Raw genomic sequence first — 19,131 nt, 5'->3', positions numbered from 1 at the left:
ATGGGTGGTCCCTCAAGTAACCAGGGCTTTATAGGTAGCAACCTATTGCATCCAGAAGCAAACTGGCAATCAGTGCAGCTCGTGAAGCAGGAGTGTTACATGGGCATACCAAAGCATGCCCATTACTGACCATGTCACTGCATTCTGGATCAGCTGAAGCTTCCAAGTGGTCTTCAAGGGCAGCTAACCCAGATTCTAGAGCCATAGCCTGGGTACAGGGGTGCAACAACTACCATCCTTAGTGGTAGAGGTGGGGGGGAGGTATGCAGTCCTACACTCAGTGGGTGGAGAAGCATGAATGCAGGATTTCCAGTAACAATACAATTAAAAGAGCTTCTGTGCTTTCCAAGTAGCCCATGAATGTTTAAGAAGTCCCCAGCCGCTCTCGGAAGGATATACCAAGCAGAGGAAGGTTCTCAGGAATGATGCTGTTGTATTCTTCAGTTCCCTGACAAGGCATGCATGGTGTTACTGACTTCTCCCTTATGTTTTATCCATTTATCCAACTGACTGCATTCAGTCTTCCCTTATAACTCCTTCTCCAGCAGCTCCTGTCTTGTTGGAGAAGGGAAATCCACGCTGTCAGTGTGGCAGGTGGATTGTATGAAATACACGAATGGGAACCCAGGCATGACTTTATCCTGACCTAGCACAACACTCTTGTATGAGGGAAATCAGAAGAAGCTAGTTTTCAATGGTTTTCGTATACACAGTTAATAGAAAGATTTAAGATAGACAACAGGACATTTGGAACTGAACAGCATAAGACAGAATTTGAAATTGAACTACGTACAAATAATGAACATGTAATTGCTAAAATGTATAAACTTGTGTTGGAATTTGAAATGGAAGAAGAACAAGTGAAAGAATGAATGATAAAATGGGCTAAGAACTTTGGATATGATATACTGATGGAACAATGGGAAAATATGTGGCTGAAAGGACTGAAATTTACATTATGTTATCATTTTAAAAAGAGATAATTTAAAAGAGATAATTATAAAATGATGTACTGTTGGTACATGACTCCAGAAAAATTACCTAGAATGTATAAAGATACTTCAAATTTACATTGGAAATGTGGAAAACATGAAGGGTCATTTTATCATGCCTGGTAGACTTGCAAAAAAGCCAGAAAATTTTGGGTTCAAATACATACAGTGATACAAAGAATTTTAAAGATTAATATTCAGTTGAAACCAGGATTCTTCTTGTTGGGACTATCTATCCATTAGATAGACAGTTAGAAAAGAGCTATGGAAAATTGTTTTTATATGTGATAACCGGTACAAGATTATTAGATGCACAAAAATGGAAAGACTCTGAAATACCCAAAATGGAGGAATGGATGGTGAAGATGACGGAATTAGCAGAAATGGCAAAATTGACTTGTTTGATTAGAGAGAGGACAATAACTGGAAACCTCTTATGGACTTTTTGCTAAAAAAAAGAAAAAAATGATCGTGTGATCTATGGGTTTGAGGAATAGAAAGGGTAGACTATTGAAAGAAGGAAATTCTGTTGTGACCTTAGAGAAAGAGGGAAAAATATAAATGTACTTGTAACTGCTGTTAAGAAGACTGGAAGCCTCTGTATAACTTTTTTCTTTTCTTTTCTTTTCTTTTCTTTTCTTTTCTTTTCTTTTCTTTCTTTGTACTTTTTTTCACCTACTTATTACTTTTATTTACTTTCCTTACTTTTCTCTTTCAAAGTTTGTATTATTTTTATTCTTTTAAAAATGTCTTTAATAAAAATTACAAAATATAAGCTGTAGGGGACCTTAGGGTCTGGGGCTAACCAGAGGAGTTCACCAACCCCTGTTCTTAACATTCTTTGTGTACTATAAACAAGGGCAGCATCATTTGCTGGCATCATGCCTGTGGCAGAATAGGGTTCACCAGTGGTCTCAGCAGATGTTATGCCTGCTGACTCAAGATCTGGTGGACGGAATTCTGCCAGCCCTCAAAAAGAGCCAGAACCTGCTCCGCCTTACAACACAATTCTCCTGTGTAGGAAAGAAGATTAGAATATTATTAAATTATTTTGCTTGTACACCCGCTTTCTGATTTGGTATGATTTATATCTTGGAATGAAGGATATAAATAGCTGTTGTTTCCTCAAGCCGCTTATCCTGCTCCTTTTTTCTGGAATAAAATGGATTCTGAGCCAAGATACAAGGGTGATGCAAGAAAAGGCAAGAAATGTGAATGCCCTCATATTTACACTGGCGCACCTGGACTCCGAGCCCTCAGCAGTATTAATGGGAATATTCAATAATATTCCCCACCAAAGATATTTGCTAGTGCTGTTAGAAGTCACTGAATTCAAACAAAATCCAACTATGGTTAGTGTCGGTTATGAGTGGGGCTTTTATGATATATATTTTGTATTTTGATGGTGATTATGATGCTGATGCTGATGCTGATTAATTCAATTGAGATGCTGCCCGGCTCCAGACCACCTCTGGAGTTTAGCAGTGGTTTGGCTTACAACTATACATAAATAAAATAAAATTGTCAGAAAACAAAATATTCCCTACTGCAATAAAATAAATCGCATTAATCATGAATATGATAATTGAGATTTAGTGAATTAACCAAAGAAGTTTCAACACATTCACAAAATTTTCAACAGTAAACTATTTAGAAAAGCTACCCCAATAGTCTTGATATGCTGTAAATTATGTCAAATATTAATTTCTGAATTGCAATAGTTATTATTAAAAAAAGAAAAACAAAGGGAGGGAAGGGAGGGGACAAGTAAGTAGCACCCCGGTTCCCTGCTGGAGGTACTCTGGCTTTGGAGCCAAGACTAGTTGGAGGCAGCAGTAACTGCTTTGCAGCAGAGACTGAAAGTTTAATAGGCAACCAGCTGACCTGAATGAGAACAATTAGAAAGGTTAAAGGACTTAATATTAGATTAATGGCTGCCTGGAGGAGAAAAGCAGATTCCTGGAAAAAACAGCACTGCAGCAAATCTGCCCTGTGGTCCCACAGTTTCCCCCTTCTCTCAAGGACAAGTTTGCCTTCCCTTCCCTTCCCTTCCCTTCCCCACTTCACTTCCCAAAGGACGAGTCTGCCCTACAGGCAACTTCTCTTCAGTCACATGAGCTGTCTGCTCAGCAGGCTTCCAGAAAATGGTATCTAGTCACGGATGTCTCTCCTCTCTATGGGGAAACCCAGACTCCTATTGCCTGGAAATCTGAAAAGAAGGAAGGAGGAGAACGTTCCGTGTTTCCTGGCAATGTGGTGTTCCCACTCGCTCCTGTCCGTGGGGAAAGGGAGAGACAGAAGATGTTAGCATATATTAAACTACAAGCAAGGAGGCACAGCCATTTTTGGACTTTGTGCTTGAGTGGAATGTTGGGAGCAGCCCTTCAGCTAAATTGGATTTAAATTAATTCAACTAAACTGGAAAGAAATACAATTAATAAGATTATTCTGTATAACGTTACTGTTCTCACCTTTCTGTTGTATTAACAATTATAATTCGTCATCTGATAAGAACCCCCAACCGGGGCCAGTGGGCAATTTGAAAACCTGAGAGTATGCTGTGGGGTGCCTCACAGAAGGCGCTTGCAGAGGCTGTGGCCAGTCACATAATAACTATTCCCTATCAGATAAACCTGCAAGGACAGTTTCTTCTACTGCAGGGGTTTTCAGACTTTTTCAGGGCATGGAAACTGTTATTTAAAAAAGAAAAGAAATGCCTGAACCCCTGCTGCCTGCCTCTTAGACACGCAGATGGAGCGATGAATCATCATGAGCACAAGCACCCCCTGGGGAAGGGGGGGAAGGCTTCTGCAGGTCAGCTGACAAGCCCGTTCTTTCCATGGAAAAATGGCTCCGGATCCTGCCTCTCACGGAAGCCCATCGAGTTCCCTTGGAATCCCAGGGCCCCACAGAACACGCCCTGCCCTAGCGCACCGGAAGGTCTACAGCTAAGCCCAGCTTATCTTTGGCTCTGATTTGTGGCTCAGAGGCATTTTTGGATATAAATATAACACCGGCAAATAGTTTTGCAGCGTGCCATTTTCAATTTATTTTCTTTTAATGAAACTGTTATATTTTACAAAATTGGTTAGATAGGGAAACTGGCAGGTGCTAAGGAAGGAATAGTATTAATTTCTATGCGGCGTTGAAAATTCAGAACTAGATGTAGAACAGGTTACAAAGATTTATGGACAACTTCTATGACAACTCATCTAAAATACTTCTTCCAATTCTCTGCCATGATATAATATGTCATGTGCTTCATTCATCATCCAAGTTCATTTTTCTTAGAAAGAACCTCTTCCTTTCAGGTCCAAGACTGAATGATGTAGTTGCCCAACCACTGGTTCCTGCTGTTATTCTTCCTAATGCATAATTCTAGAATGAGGGAGGAAGCATTGGTTTCATTTTGATCTGGCTTCATGACAATCTCATATAAGATCTATGTCTTCACTGAGGAAAAGTTAATGCAGTTCAACAAATCACTGCTGCATTATCACTTAGAAACTTCTTTGGTCCTTGTATTATCTCTAACAGTACGTCCTAAGAAGGTTCAAATACTTCTGCAAAAATTCTGGACTGTTACAGCAAGAAACAGGCTAATCTATCCCACTTGATATTGATATGGCATGCTAATGTCCTATGGCAGGAAATATTGGAGTTGTGGGACATGTTGTATGCCACACTGCTGGTCTGATTTCATCACACACAGTTCTCATCTTATTTCCTATTGTGGCTCTAATGGAGAAACAGCATTAGCTTAGCAAGCAATGGGAAAACAGCACCACTAATTGACTAAGGCAACTCTTGTTCCAAATAAAGATATAAATAAATATGGCCAGCAGGCATCACCACTCTTTGCACAGTCTTTTATACAACAGGGACCCCTAGTGATCTGCTGAATTGTGAACATAATTCAAACTAATTCTAAACATTAGTGTTCCATAGCAGCTAGCATAGCAAAAAGTGGATTTTATTCAGAAAGTATTTGATTTCCTTTTCCTACATGGAGAGCTTCTATTTCTCCTAAATATCATCCTGTTTTTACAGCCAACTTCTCTAACCTAACTAACCTAACTAGAGAAGCCAATTTCTCTAACCTATTTTATTTTATTTTATTTTTACTAAAGTATTAGTGATTCCAGCCAGTACTGTGTCACCTACACATTTGATGAGCATTTCTTCCACATATTCTTTCAAATATTTAATAAAAATTAATTCAAGTACCAGGTCCAGGACTAAATCCTGAAACATCCCACTCAATATTTTACTCCAGTTTGATGAGGGTTTTTTAAAATTATTTTTTTATTGAAGAATTTTACACAATTATAAAAGCAGTACAAATTTAAGAAAAGGAAAAAGAGTAAAGAAAAATAGTGAATAAAGAAAGGAAAAAGAAGAAGAAGAAGAAGAAGAAGAAGAAGAAGAAGAAGAAGAAGAAGAAGAAGAAGAAGAAGAAGAAAAGAAAAAAGTGTACAGAAGTGATCTCCAATCTTCTTTACAGCAGTTACAAATAAATTTATCATCTATCCTCCCTCTTTAAGGTTACATCATAATTCCCTCTTCCCATATTTTACCCCTTCCAATCATCAAATCCATAAATCACTGGTTCATTTTTTTCTGTTTTCAGCAAAAAGTCCATAAAGAGTTTCCAGTCACTAATAAATGTACTTATTATCTTCTCCATAATCAAACAACTGATTCAACCTTTCTCAAATGATTGAGAAAAAAGTAAAACACATGGGCATTACTATGGCTAATATGAATTGTATGTTATTTCAAAATAATTTTTCAAGACATGGAATGAAATTAAGAAGGATATGTTAACAGGTGAAAAATTACAGCTATCATTGATGGGGAGAATTTCTGTGATAAAAATGAATGCATTGCTTAGAATGATGTTTTTGTTTCAAACAATACCTGCATTGACAACTGATGCACCATTTAAGCAATGGCAAAAAGTTGTATCTAGGTTTATATGGCAAGGGAAAAAACCAAGAGTTAAATTTAAAATTCTCCAGATGCAAAGGAACAAGGAGGATTGGGATTGCCTGATTTTAAACTTTACTTTGCAGCCTGCTGTTTAGTTTGGATGAAAGAGTAGTTACTTCTAAGAAGTAAAAGGATGTTAGTATTAGAAGGTCATAACTTGAGGTTTGGGTGACATGGCTTTTTATGGTGTGATAAAGTTAATGTAGATTTTAAAAATTATTATGTCAGAATGCCATATTTGAAAGTATGGAGCAAATACAAGCCCAGGCTGTGCCAGAAGATGCCTTTGTTAGTTTCAGCATAGGAAGTGTTTTATAGAACAGAAACAGCAGGTAAAGAGAAATGGTTAACATACCAAGATACGTTCATTCAAGAATATGGTGCACTTAAAATGAAATCAAGAGAACAATTAACTGCAGAGGGATTTAGTTTTCAATGGTTCTCATGTATACAATTAAGAAAAAGGTTTAACTTAGTCAGAAAGACAACTGGAAGTGAATTAGATAAGATGGAATCTGAGACTGCATTATGTACAAACGATGAACATTGACTGCTAAAATGTATAAGCTTTTATTGAAATTTGAAATGAAAGAACAAGAAGTTAAAGACCGTATGATAAAATGGGCTAAGAATTTCACTTATAATATACAGATGGACCAATGGGAGAAGATGTGGTTGAAAGGACTGAAATTTACATTATAAGTTAAAACAGAACTTCTATAAAATGATATACCATTGGTATATGACACCAGAAAAATTATTTAGGATGTACTGTATAAAGGTACTTCAAGCTTATGTTGGAAATGTGGAAAAAACAAAGGGTAATTTTATCACAAATGTGATAAAAATGTGAACAAATGTGTGGTTGTAACATTTACAGTATGTATATTAACAGTCTAGAATAATTAGGTGGGTCATTTTTGTGTAGCATCTATTCAGCAACCTTTTCTCCAGTATAGACTGCATATGTATTAGTATGAGATATATTTTCCTCATATAAGAAAAATAATTGCTGTACTTTAGTTTGTAAAATCTGAAAAACAGTCACACAACCTTGTTATTAAAACAGAAATGTCTGTAACAAACCTCCCAGATGTGTTTTAAATCTTGCTTGATGGAAGGGTTGACCTGTGCTGCTTTCCCTGGTTTAACATTGCTAAGCCCCTGTTGCAAACTGGACTGGAAACACATGGTGGAAGGAGGAATTGCAGGCACTGTTATCAAAATATCTTTTTTCAGAAAAATGTTCTCAACGCTATAAATAGTTTATTTAGCTTAACATACACATCTGGAGTCATTAATACTATACAGTCTACTGAGTTTTATTTGTATGTTATATTGAGTTTCTGGTCTGGAATCCTGTGGTCCAAGTGCCCATAATAGAGATGTAATCTCAGAACATAGAGCCTATACCTATAGCCACCTGTTATAATGATTGCAGTCCCTTCCAAATAATCACCGCTGAATTCTGATTCTTAATTAAAAAGAAAAGAGGAACAGAGCTGACTCACAACCTCACTGCATTCCTTGTGAACAAAGGCTGCTTGGAATTGTAGTTCAGGTACAGTACTAAAAGCAAGTCTTGAGAAACAAGACATTTAATTCCAGGCTAAGCCAATATTTGTAGCAGTTAAACTAATAATAGTTCACTCTGTATACTATTATTGAATGAATGAATGAATAAATGTCAGAGAAAACAAATAGCATTAGCCATTATTATTACAAATTTAAGCAAGGGAGAGAAACTTATTGTCCTAAAATGGAAGAAAAAGGAGGTAGATAGAAGGAGTTATCTTAAGCCCTTTTATAATATCATGCTTAATTCCTGCAATTTACTTTCCAGTCTCTATTACTGATTGTACTGTATTGCAACACCCATTATTCTTTTTCAGAAAACACTCAAAATAGTTTCGGAAAAATTATGCTTAGTTCACATAGAGAAGCACTTCTCTGTTCTTGTACTTCCCCTTTTTTCTTTGTCTGCATACTTCTTTTCCCCTTCTCTCCTTCCTGTCTGATGCAAATGATATTTTCAACATTTCAAAAAAGCAGAAGATAAAACTAGTATATTGGAACTAATGGATTCACTAATCCATTTTAACCATGCTATTAAAAGAAACAGTCTAATCCAGATAGAAACCCCATGTATTTCATAGATGAAAAATCCTGAATTTTGTTAAAATAAGGCTTAACATCTGATTATATAAAATAAAATATAAATGTAAATGTAAACCATTTTAACCTGGTTTAACCATTTTCACTTGTAGAGTTGTTTGATGATGATGATGATGATGATGATGATGATGATGATGATAATAATTCCTTTTGTTACTATTCACAAAGGCTTTTATTTTGTATTGAATTTCCCTGAGGGGGAGGGAAACTGATCCACCTCTTTTTAAATATAGGGACCACATGGGAGAACCCTTGTAAGAAAGTCTCACTCTGCCAGTGAGACTTTAAACAACTCCCTCACCTGGTTTACAACAACTTACTTTCTGAGCCCTCTGTCTTTGACTTTGATACATCAGCTTGGTTCTGCACATACTGTAATAGCCAACACTCCATCCTTCTTGGTTGGTATCCCACTACTTCAACTAAAAGGTGATCATGAGCATGAGCTTGAATCAATCCAGGATGAAAGCCCTCTTCATTGAAGGTTAGGAACCCTACTATACTGTGCTGGACCACTCCTGGTTACTAGAAAGATGTTTTTTGATCTCCTAGTCTAGGACTCAGAAGAAGTGACTGGCCCAGAGTTACCCAGCTGGCTTCCATGCCTGAGGGAGGACTAGAACCCGAGTCTCCTCACTCCTAATCTAGGACCTTAACCACCACACCACTAATATCCTTATTAGTTCTTGGTATTTGCACTGTTCCCAAATCAGCTCTGGAGCACTGTGAGCCTACAATTCCTTTCTGTTTGGCAGCTGAGTTTCTTGACTTCAAACTGGTTAAAGAAAAAACACTGGAGAATATGGGATGATGGGTACCAAGAGTACAAGTTATTTAAATTGCAATACATTCTATGTTACTGGGTTGCAATTTGGGCTAATGGGGTTGCAATCCCCCACTTGCCATCCCTGTTCTAATTTCTTGCTAGGAATACTGGCAGGGGAGACATAATGCAGAGATATTTATCTTCTAGCCATCTTTCTTACCATGTAGATGCTGTTAACTAATCCAAAAGGAATAGACTCAACAGAAGGAGAGAGGATGTTGTGCGGCACATAAAGAAAGCATATAGCAAGGGAGGTGAATATGTGTAGCTCAGGGTTGAACTGTGGAGTCCTTGGGGTTCTCTGAGCTTGGTTCTTTTCTTCCAAGCATTTCATTACCCGGCTAGGTAACATCTTCAGTGCTAAAATGGGATGAGGTTTGCTCTCTATTTGGCTTGGTCTAAAATGCTGACAGTTTCCCAGTTAAAACTGTGGTTGAGTCTGTCCATGTGATGTGCAATTAAGGAATTTTCATCATGTCTTCTGACTCATGGTGCTCATGGATGCGTTCTGCTAGCAGTCAGAAGACATGATGAAAATTCCTTAATTGCACAACTCATGGACAGACTCAACCACAGTTTTAACTGGGAAACTGTCAGCATTTTAGACCAAGCCAAATAGAGAGCAAACCTCATCCCATTTTAGCACTGAAGATGTTACCTAGCCGGGTAATGAAACGTTTGCAAGAAAAGAACCAAACTCAGAGAACCCCAAGGACTCCGTAGAAAGCATATACCTGCACAGAATTTCATGAATTAGGGCATAGAAATCCTCTGGAGTCTGTTTGGATAAGAATGAAGGAGACAGAAAGAACAGTGGTATCATCTTGGCATTTATTATACATCACCTGGACAGGCAAAAGATATGGGTGAGGCCAGTGACAATAGGAGCTTTTGACTACCCTGAGATCTGCTGGAAATCTACCTCTGCCAGAAGTCAGATATCCAACCAATTCTTGTCCTCTCTTGCTAACAATTCATCATCAGAAGGCAGAAAAAATGTTGGAGATTTGAATTCAGTAGGAGTCCTTGTTGGAGGATGTGCTCCTGAACATAAGCAGAATGCTGAAAGAATACTGAATAATTAAGTAGCAGAATGTTCTATTAAAAAGAAAAACAGTTCATAATCTCATTGTCTTGGAGGCAGAATATGGGCTGAGCCCACTCAGCGCTAACAGGCGTTCGTTAATCAGCACTCAAAGAAATGATGCAATCTTGAACAAAAGAAACAAGGGGATCTGCTATCCTCTTTACCTAACCCTTACCTACAGGGAGGAATTGGCTGGGAAAGTGAAGGAGATTGGAAGCTTTGGAGAAAGTGACCATGTCATCCTCGAGTTCATGATATTAAAGAGAGGAACACTAGAGAAGAGTCAGGTTTGTATATTGCATTTCAGAAAAGTAGACTTTGATGAACTCAAAATGTAGGTCCAATCCTGAAAAATGTTCGGGAAGGATAGTAAATCCTGAAAAACAAGATACTGGAGCAATCACAAACAATTCCTATTAGAAGGGAAAATGGCAGGCATTTAAAGAGACTAATGTGGACATACATAGAGCTTCAGAAGTGCTGAAAAGAAAAAGGGAGACAAATAAGAAACACAAGAAGAGGTGTATTACCAAAGAAGGATATAATGCAGTTGCCAGAAACCAAAAAGGCTAAAGAACAGAATGAGCTGAGGCTTGCTAGAAATGTGCAAGATGACAACAACAACAAGAACAAAACCTTTTTGGGTACATTGGAGACAAAAGGAAAGGCTGAAGGAGAAAGAGGTTAAGTGGTAATGGGCCATGGTAAGAAGGTAGAATGCCTTAACTTGTCTTCTCTGAGAAGGGAAACGAACCCCAAAGTTGGCCACCGTTGAGCTGCAGCTCAGGAGAGGCAAGAAAGGGGGAAAGGATGCTTAGCTAATTTCAATGAATTCCATCTCCAGGGCTCGATGCATTGCATCCTGGGAGACTGATGGAACTAGCAGAGAGGATTGCAGAACTGCCATCTTTGGGAACACTTGGAGTACTGGCAAAGTCCCAAAAGGCTGGATAGGAACAAACGTCTCTGTACAGACCTGTCACCTTGCTCTCGGTACTGGGCAGATCATTAAACAGCATGTTTGTGAGCACTTGGATAAGAATGCAATGATTTAAAAAAGCCAGCATGGATTGGTCACAAACAAATTACACCAGACTAACTCTATCTTCTCTTTTTGACAGAGTTAATAGCTTAATAAGGGGAGTGCTATGAACATAATGTATTTTTACATAATAAAGCATTTGGCAAAGTATCTCATGATATAATTAATAAAATGGTAAAATATGGATTGTATGCCTGTCAGATGGATTCATAATTGGATGAATGACTGCACTTAGAGGACTCATAAATGGCTCCATAGCAGCTTGTACTGAGTGGCCTGCTTTATTATCTGCGCTGACATCTTTACATGCATGGATATTATGCTCAGTGGTCAATAATTACTGGGCTCCTCTTTCTTTTCTTATTGAAGAAGGGAACCACATTGTTCTTTTCCTGTCCTCTGGCACTTCCCAGAGAAAAGTGACAGACGACTTGACAGCTCTTCCACCTGTTCCTTCACTATTCTAGGATGTATTTCATCAAGGTTTAGAGACTTGAAGGCATTCAGATTAGCTAGAAGATCCTTTAGCACTTCTTTACACCCACCTCTACACCCATCCCTGTTCTGTTTGTTTTCATCTATGCTCCTCAGATCATCCTTTCCTTTGGATGTAAAGACAGTGGGAAAATAGGAGGGTATTTTGCCCCTTTGATTTATTTATTAAAACATTTGAAAATGAGAGAAACATTGAGGATAAAAGAACAAAATATCAGTAAATAAACAGAAAGTTTACAATTATCATGAAATCTGAAGTTTGTTATTTCATTACTTAGTTGATTGAATGGTTATATAGAACTAGGTTCATTGTATCATTTTTTAAAACAATAAAAATCTCTATAAAATTCTGAACATATTAATATCACCACTATTTATCATTGTTTCAAGAATCAATGCATGTAATCATATAAAAAGAAATAAACTAAAAAGAAAAAGAAAAATCAATAAAAAGAGTATTAGAAAACTATTTAGTTTTAAATTCCCTGCCATTGTTCTCCAACTGAGATTTACATTAAATTGTTTATAAATGTTGAGATTATTTCTGGTTGCAGTCCTTACATCAATTGTCTCCTCCTGAAAAACTGTACTCTAAGTGCCTGAATTTGCCTTGTTTTGTGACATACGATATATAGGGGAGCCATTCTTACTTAAATTTGGTCAAACCAAATTTACTTCTGTTCTGAATGTTTGCCATTGCTGAGTATTCCCCAAGTTTGATTTCCTAGTCTGATATTGACAGTAAAGTATCTTTTTCCAATGTTGAGCCAGATTTGTCTTTGTGGCTGTCAGCATTGATTGTGATATTTTTTAAATTATATGTTCTGCACCAAGAGGGGGGATTTAACTAAGTGGCCTCTTTTGACTTCTATGATTCTATGATCTGTTCTATGACCATCCTTGAATTATTTCTTGAAATTGCTGTTGGTGGAAATGTGGTAGCCAGGATGCTAACCAATACAAGGCACAAGGATCCACATGATGTCTGAACTGAAAGATCTGCAGTCACTGTCAGTCATCTGCCAGATATAATTTAAGGTCTTGGTGTTGGCCTTTTTTTTCAGTTGGGGGGTTATTTATTTAATAAAACAGAGAGAGAAGAAATAAGACATATAAAAGAACAAAAAGAGAACAAGAGGAACAAACAATGCAATAACTACAGTATATGTGTGTGTGTGTGTCTGCATCCAAAAATGTTAAACTTTGTCTCCAAATCAAATTAAGTATGTAATTACTTCCCAAATATTGCAAAAACATTTGTTTCGATGAAGCATTAGTCTGGTTGTACAGTACCTCTGACATCATGATTTACTAATTCCTTTTCTGTACAAATGCAATGGGGTCCAGTAAACGCGAAATAATATTTTTTGTTGTTATAAGCATTAATCTGAGGTCTGATTAGGTTTGGGATATTAAGGTTAAAACATTTTCCATTGGTTAGACAAAATGGGGGTCTCCAGTTCCATATTCTATTCAGTCTTAAAATTTACATATCAAATTGATTTTAGGTGTCTCCAAGGCTGAAAATGCCACATGCCTGAATAGCTGCAGAAGTAGCTGCACCTCCTGCTATGAACTGCCCAGTAACGTAGATCAGGTGGAGAAGCCCTTCTTTTGAGCGGGGCTCAGCCCAAGAAAGGCTCTCCTCATAGTATTTTGGATTACGGTAAAAGTCCATTTCTTCTGCCAAGCTTTTATTGATTTTAATTTTGATTGCATTGACTTTACTCTGATATTGTATTTTTATAGTTGTGAGCCACCATAAGTGCTTTAAGAGACGGCAAGGTGGCCTATACGTTTAGTGACAATATACCAGGAACAATTATTCTTTCTCTTCTGTGCTTTGCTTTAGAAATATGAGAGGTTTGCTTTCGGGATCTGAACTCTATTCTTGATGGACCTTTCTTGGAAATCTGGAAATAAAGGTGCTCTATATAGTCTACTCTTCTGTCTGAGTATACCATACATGTTCCTGTGTCATCAATATAACATTAAGTTTTTTCACTAAGACCAGGGAGTTCCAGGTTCAGGTCCACCCACAGCTGTGGAAGCCTCCTTGGTAACTTTGCTCCAATCTCTCTCCCTTATCCCAACCTACTTCACAGGATTGTTGTTGTGAGGAAGACATTGGAGGGATGTGCATATTGAGCTCCTGATATAACTGAAACCCACAAATAAAATAACATGGTGCAGCAAAAGTTTAGGACAACAGAGGGAGGAACAAGTGTCCTGTCTAAATAACAGGACTACAAGACATGGGTTCCAAACTGGTAGGAGCACAATAGATCCCTGCAAAAAACTGATTGATGCAATGCAATGCACTTCTTGGTAAAGTCTGCTACATTCCTTCTAACAGGAAGATTGGATGATCAAGCACTTTTGAAAGTAAATAGAAGTACACAAAAGTAAGGCATTTGGAGTTTTATTAACTTAAACAATTTTCACATGTATACATGCATGCACCTAATCGCCCCAGGATCTACAAATTGATGAGGCCATAAATAGCAGAGTGTTGTTGGGCCAGAAGAGAATGCTAGCCATCCCTGAAACAAAATACAGCAGCTATTTTTAACTTTAGCTTTCTTTGGAATGGAATGGAAGACACACAATAATTGGCAGTCTGTAACTACAGAACACTGATTTATAGTAATTCTTGATGGAGATACATACCTGCTGGTTTCCCCAGGTGAGGCATGGGCCTAAATGAAGAGGCTTCCACTGTAGCATACTTTGGGGGCGCCTGTCCTGTGGTGATAAGAATGAACTGACTCTCTTCACTGTATTTTGAGATTATGACCATGTGAGTGGGCAATGTAATATTTTGGGAGAGCTGATTGGCAGATGGATAGTCTATAGCAAACCTGTCTTATCTTATCCTTCTACATGTCAACAACAACTAGGTGTAAAGGATTGGCAATTAGTATGTTATTAGTCTATCAGTTCAGGCTGTCATATGGAAAGAGATGCTCCAGTTTAGAGCAGTGATGGTAGTATGGTGTTGCTCATGCTTGTATCTTGATCCTAAAATATTTGTGGAAACAAGCAGGAAAAATGTGCCCTCCCTCTTGCTAGGTTGATGATTTAAGAGTATTCCTTGGACCTGTCCCTCCCAGGTCTTGTATCTCCCTCTGCCTGTTGCCCTTCAGTTTTATTCCAGGAACTATACACATACTTTCTATGGGAACAAGTCTGTAAATTACCCTTCAACTAACTGCAGGGGTTTATTTTTCAACTCAGTGCAAAAACAGCCTTTATTTAAGACAATTTTCCTGACCATAAAGGATGTAGTTGATTGAACCTCTAAGCCCTGCTTGTTCCCTGTAATGGGCTGTGAGAATAACCTTGGGAGAGAGGAGGAAGAGCTGCAGCCTATGCAACTGTCAGACAAAAGATATCTCAGCCCACAGAAGCCTTAGAAGGGACCCTCCCTAGTTCTGGAAAGTAAAGGCAAGGGAGGGGACAAGTGCTTTCAGACTTGCAAGACTATTACTGTAACCTTACAGTAAAGGTAGTGTTGGTATACATGATTTTGGTTTCTTGTCTGGACTACCTCAAAGGGCTGACATTACCCTATTTTATGTGGAATGTTGGTGAGCAGTTTTCAAGCCAGCACGGACACACACACACACACACACACACAGAGTATCGACCAGCCCTCCAGCCCAATCTCAGTCAGCTCACTGAATCAGAGCAAAGAAATCAAGAGTTCAGATGAGATACAGTCAAACAATTCCACATTCTAAAAACTGAAAAATAGGGACCAATATACTAAACAACACAGCAAGAGCTGGCACCACGTTAGAATGAGACAGTGCAGACATTTCCTCAGATCACTGTAGTGTTTGAAGAGGTCTGCTCGGTTAAGAGGTTATGTTCATTGTGCCATATCACTTTGCCACTAGAGGAAAACAACAGTGGTATACTCAAGCATGATTTTCTTCCTGATTCTTTCTTCTACCAGATCAGCAGGCCTGTTTGAGGACCGCCCATAAAGGGCAACTCACCTCTTCATGTGGCAGCCTGTTCCACTAGCTGAGAGCTTATACAGTCGGGAATTTCCTCCTGCTGTCTAGCCTGGGCCGCCTTCTGTGTATTTTTAAACCTTTGGTTCTAATGTAATCCTGTTCTCTTGCATAATAATATTTAAAAATGTGAAATGTATCACTATAGAAAGAACATTAGATTTATCAGAATGAAGCACAGCAAAGAAGAGTATTCTGTTAAAGTGGAAAAACTGTGCCATCCCGAATTTACATTGTTGGATTGATGCTAAGTGTTTTCTCTCTGCTTCCAAATTGGTTATCTATGAAAAGACTGACCAACATTACTCCATGTGATCAAGGTTTGAGCTGTTTTCTATTTGCATTATAATATTTGTGAATTTTTTCTTTCTTCTTTTCCTGTTGCTTTTCCTTTATTCTTTGTCTGGGTGTATTACAGCAAATAAAATGCTACAGAATTCTGAATACCAATATCATACTGTAATAAAGGGAAATATTTAGAAATAATCCTGCTCCTAAGCCCTTGAAAGATGCTACAGAAAGCTCTCTCATGTTGGCTGATAGGAAATAGTGGATAAGCAGAGCTCTAGGACTGATTCTCAGACTCTATACCATGCCTATTAATACCTTCATTTAGAGTTAATGTAGGAATCAGTGTGATCCTGTGGGCTTTTGTAGCTCACTTCTCCTAAAAACCTCACGGCCTTTCACAAAAGCCTCATAAAAGCTAAAGGTATTTAATCCTAAAGTTCTTTCTTATGTGACTTCCTGTTTCCAAATCTTCCCCTATGAGAACTAGGAACCAGCTTTACAAACATTTTAAAAACCAAAGCTATCAGTGCTAATCAGTGCAGTGTTTATAAAGTAAAAAACATACATCTCTGAAAAACTGTATCACTTCAATAAAAAAATACATTAGTTTTATCTCTGGCATACTTTATCATTCCTGAAAAAGTCATACCTTTGTGAATATTAGTGCAAACACGCTTGAAGAAGGCATTAAATATGAAAAAGTATATTTAAAAGAATTCGGTTTTCAAAGCTGCATATACACCTTTAGTGCAAAATGGTGAAGAAAACTTTTCAAGCCTATTAAAAAATAAGCAGACAAAATTATGGCAAGGATTATAAAGTAATTAATCCATATGTGGATGAAGAGCAAGAAAAATGCAGAGTGTTGTCCTGTAGAATTCTACAGCCTTAATATCAGAATTCTTCCATCTCTTGGCTCCTTTCCACACACCTCTTTGGTTTGTTTGAGTGATTCTGGGTAGCTCTTTCCAAGTCTTTTTTTCAAGGTGTCCACCTCATTACTTATTGCTGACAGTTGCTCAAAAATACAAATGTCTATCTGTGCAGTAAGAAGGCATGCCTTGCTATAAAATCTGAGATTTACTCATTTCCTAAATACTCAAGCTGACCCTCTTTACGAAAAGAGCCAGTTTGGTCTCCTGGTTCAGGCACCAGGCTAGAAACCGGGAGACGGTGAGTTCTAGTCCCGCCTTAGGCATGAAAGCTGGATGGGTGGCTTTGGGCCAGTCAATCTCTCTCAGCCCAGCTCACCTCACAGGGTGGTTGTTGTAGGGAAAATAGGTGGAGGAAGGAGTACTAGGTATGTTCACTGCCTTGAGTCATTTATAAAAATAAAAAAGGCGGGTTAAAAAAAAATCTAAAAAAAAAAGATGAGGTGGCGGGGTTAACAGCTTCAGGGTGAAGGGTCAGTAAATTAGAACTTGATAAGAATAAAAAATAAAAATAGTTTAAAAGCAAAATAAAACGTATTAAAATAGAGAAAAATTGATAAAAAGGGGTAATGTATGAATTGGTCTGAAGAGAGTCTGCAGAGGTACTTTCATGTTGCCATCTTCCACCCTTGAAAAAGTCAACTCTGGCTCCTTTCAGATTCAAGCATAGAAGCTTCTGAAACAAAGAGTAACAAGCAGGAATCCTTTAATCTAGTTATGATGTAATTGAACTTAAGGCATGAAGGCAAAATGCATGGCTGTACTTGGCTACACTAATATACTTACCTCAAAGCTATAAGGAATGAGTTGAAAGTACAGCCCGAAAATTGTCCCCACAAAATGAAATTCCTACTCCTTTCTAGAAGGGAGGGGTCAAATTTTTAGAGGGATGTATTTGATGCTTATCTTTTCTTAACTTATGTAATATGATTTCAATTTTTTTTAAAAAAAATCTCACATACACTTGTAGGCATTCTGGGGCATCAACTCCATCCATATTTCAAAGTAAATGTTGGTATAGCTCAAATTCCATCTTAATCTACGTAATTAAGAAAGATCCAGAGTTGGGCAGGAATGGAAATTCTGAATTTGCATGCAAGGTATCTGCAATTAGCAGTGTTACAGTTTAGGAAGTATATCCTTGAAGAAATCTGTTCTAGAGAATCATTTTAATATTAAGCTCTTCACGTATTTACTTAGTGACTCATCATAGATTCTATATCATATATAACAGTGAACTCTTCCTCCAAGTGCTCACTATGATGTATCCAAAAGTGCATCATATACGTGGAAGAAAAAGTTTAAGTGGACTTGTGGGAACTCAAAATATGCAGCAGTATAAATATTCAGATATGGCTACCAGATCTGGGCTGCAAAGTGCCAGACCACCAATAGTTGGCATTAAACAAATGACTGGAGTTTTGCAGCCTGGATCTTGCTGTACTAGCAGGGGGTGGGGTGGGGTGGGGTGGTGGTATTTGGTTGCACTGCTGACCTTCTCTTGCTGTTAGGATTTTTTTTTCTAATGTTCAGTTGAAATTTGCCTTCTAATAACTTAAATATATTTTTCTGTGTCCTGGACTCTAGAATGAGAGAGAACAGATCTCAACCTTCTTCTCACAGAAACATAGGGTTGGAAGGGACCTTGGAGGTCTTCTAGTCCAACCCCCTGCCCCCCTCATACCATCTCGGACAAATGGTTGTCCAAAAATCTCCAGTGATGGAGCACCCACAACTCCGGAAGGCAAGCTGTTCTGCTGCTTAATAGTTCTCACTGCCAGGAAATTCCTCCTTATTCCTAGGTTGGATCTCCCTCTTCTGTATGACATCTTTTAGGTATATGAAGACTGTTATCTTATCCCCTCTAAAACTTCTCTTCTCAAGGTTAAACAGTTCAATGAACATTTCTCTTCATTGTATTTATTGCTAGTCCCCTAATAAACTTCATTCCCTTTTTCTGAACTTGTTCCAGTTTCTTTTGTTCCTTCTTAAAGTGCAGTACCCAGAACTGTATCCAAGATGGGGTCTGACCAAAGCAGAATAGAATGGAACAATTTTTTCCATAATTTGAAAATGATATTTCTCTCAATGCAGCCCAATATTGTATTTCTGCAGCCACATCATACTGCACTGTTATAAGTACAGGATCAATTGGACAGAATGCCAATTATTTTCATGTTATCTAACCTGCTGAAAAAAAAGAAGAAAGACTAAGACTTATGGGAATTCAACATTCAACATTAAAATAACTTAGCTCCCAAATCTCTATACTTCTTT

At 37.9% G+C, this 19,131-nt stretch overlaps 1 protein-coding gene across 9 annotated transcripts in view; it reads right to left on the bottom strand.

Moving 5' to 3' along the window:
* LOC103053704 (uncharacterized) overlaps positions 1-19,131 on the bottom strand; it is an 87,384-nt gene that overhangs the window by 32,579 nt on the left and 35,674 nt on the right. For 4 of the 9 annotated variants that reach the window (XR_015797368.1, XR_015797367.1, XR_015797366.1 and 1 more), the window contains exon 7: positions 14,280-17,530. Coding sequence is in view for 5 of the 9 variants with exons in the window: in XM_088147525.1 (XP_088003651.1) it covers positions 17,493-17,530 (38 nt within the window). In the remaining 4 variants the exon portion in view is untranslated. Of the gene's footprint in view, positions 1-11,924; positions 17,531-19,131 lie in introns of those variants that run through there. The other 5 variants (XM_025171247.2, XM_025171246.2, XM_088147525.1 and 2 more) reach the window with 4 other exon arrangements.

Source organism: Python bivittatus, unplaced genomic scaffold, assembly GCF_059951505.1.
Source record: "Python bivittatus isolate LINGU-HERP-01145 unplaced genomic scaffold, Pbiv_v1 ctg000520_np1212, whole genome shotgun sequence".
In the NCBI taxonomy this organism is placed as follows: Eukaryota; Metazoa; Chordata; class Lepidosauria; order Squamata; family Pythonidae; genus Python; species Python bivittatus.
This window is presented reverse-complemented; position numbering and strand designations above follow the sequence as displayed.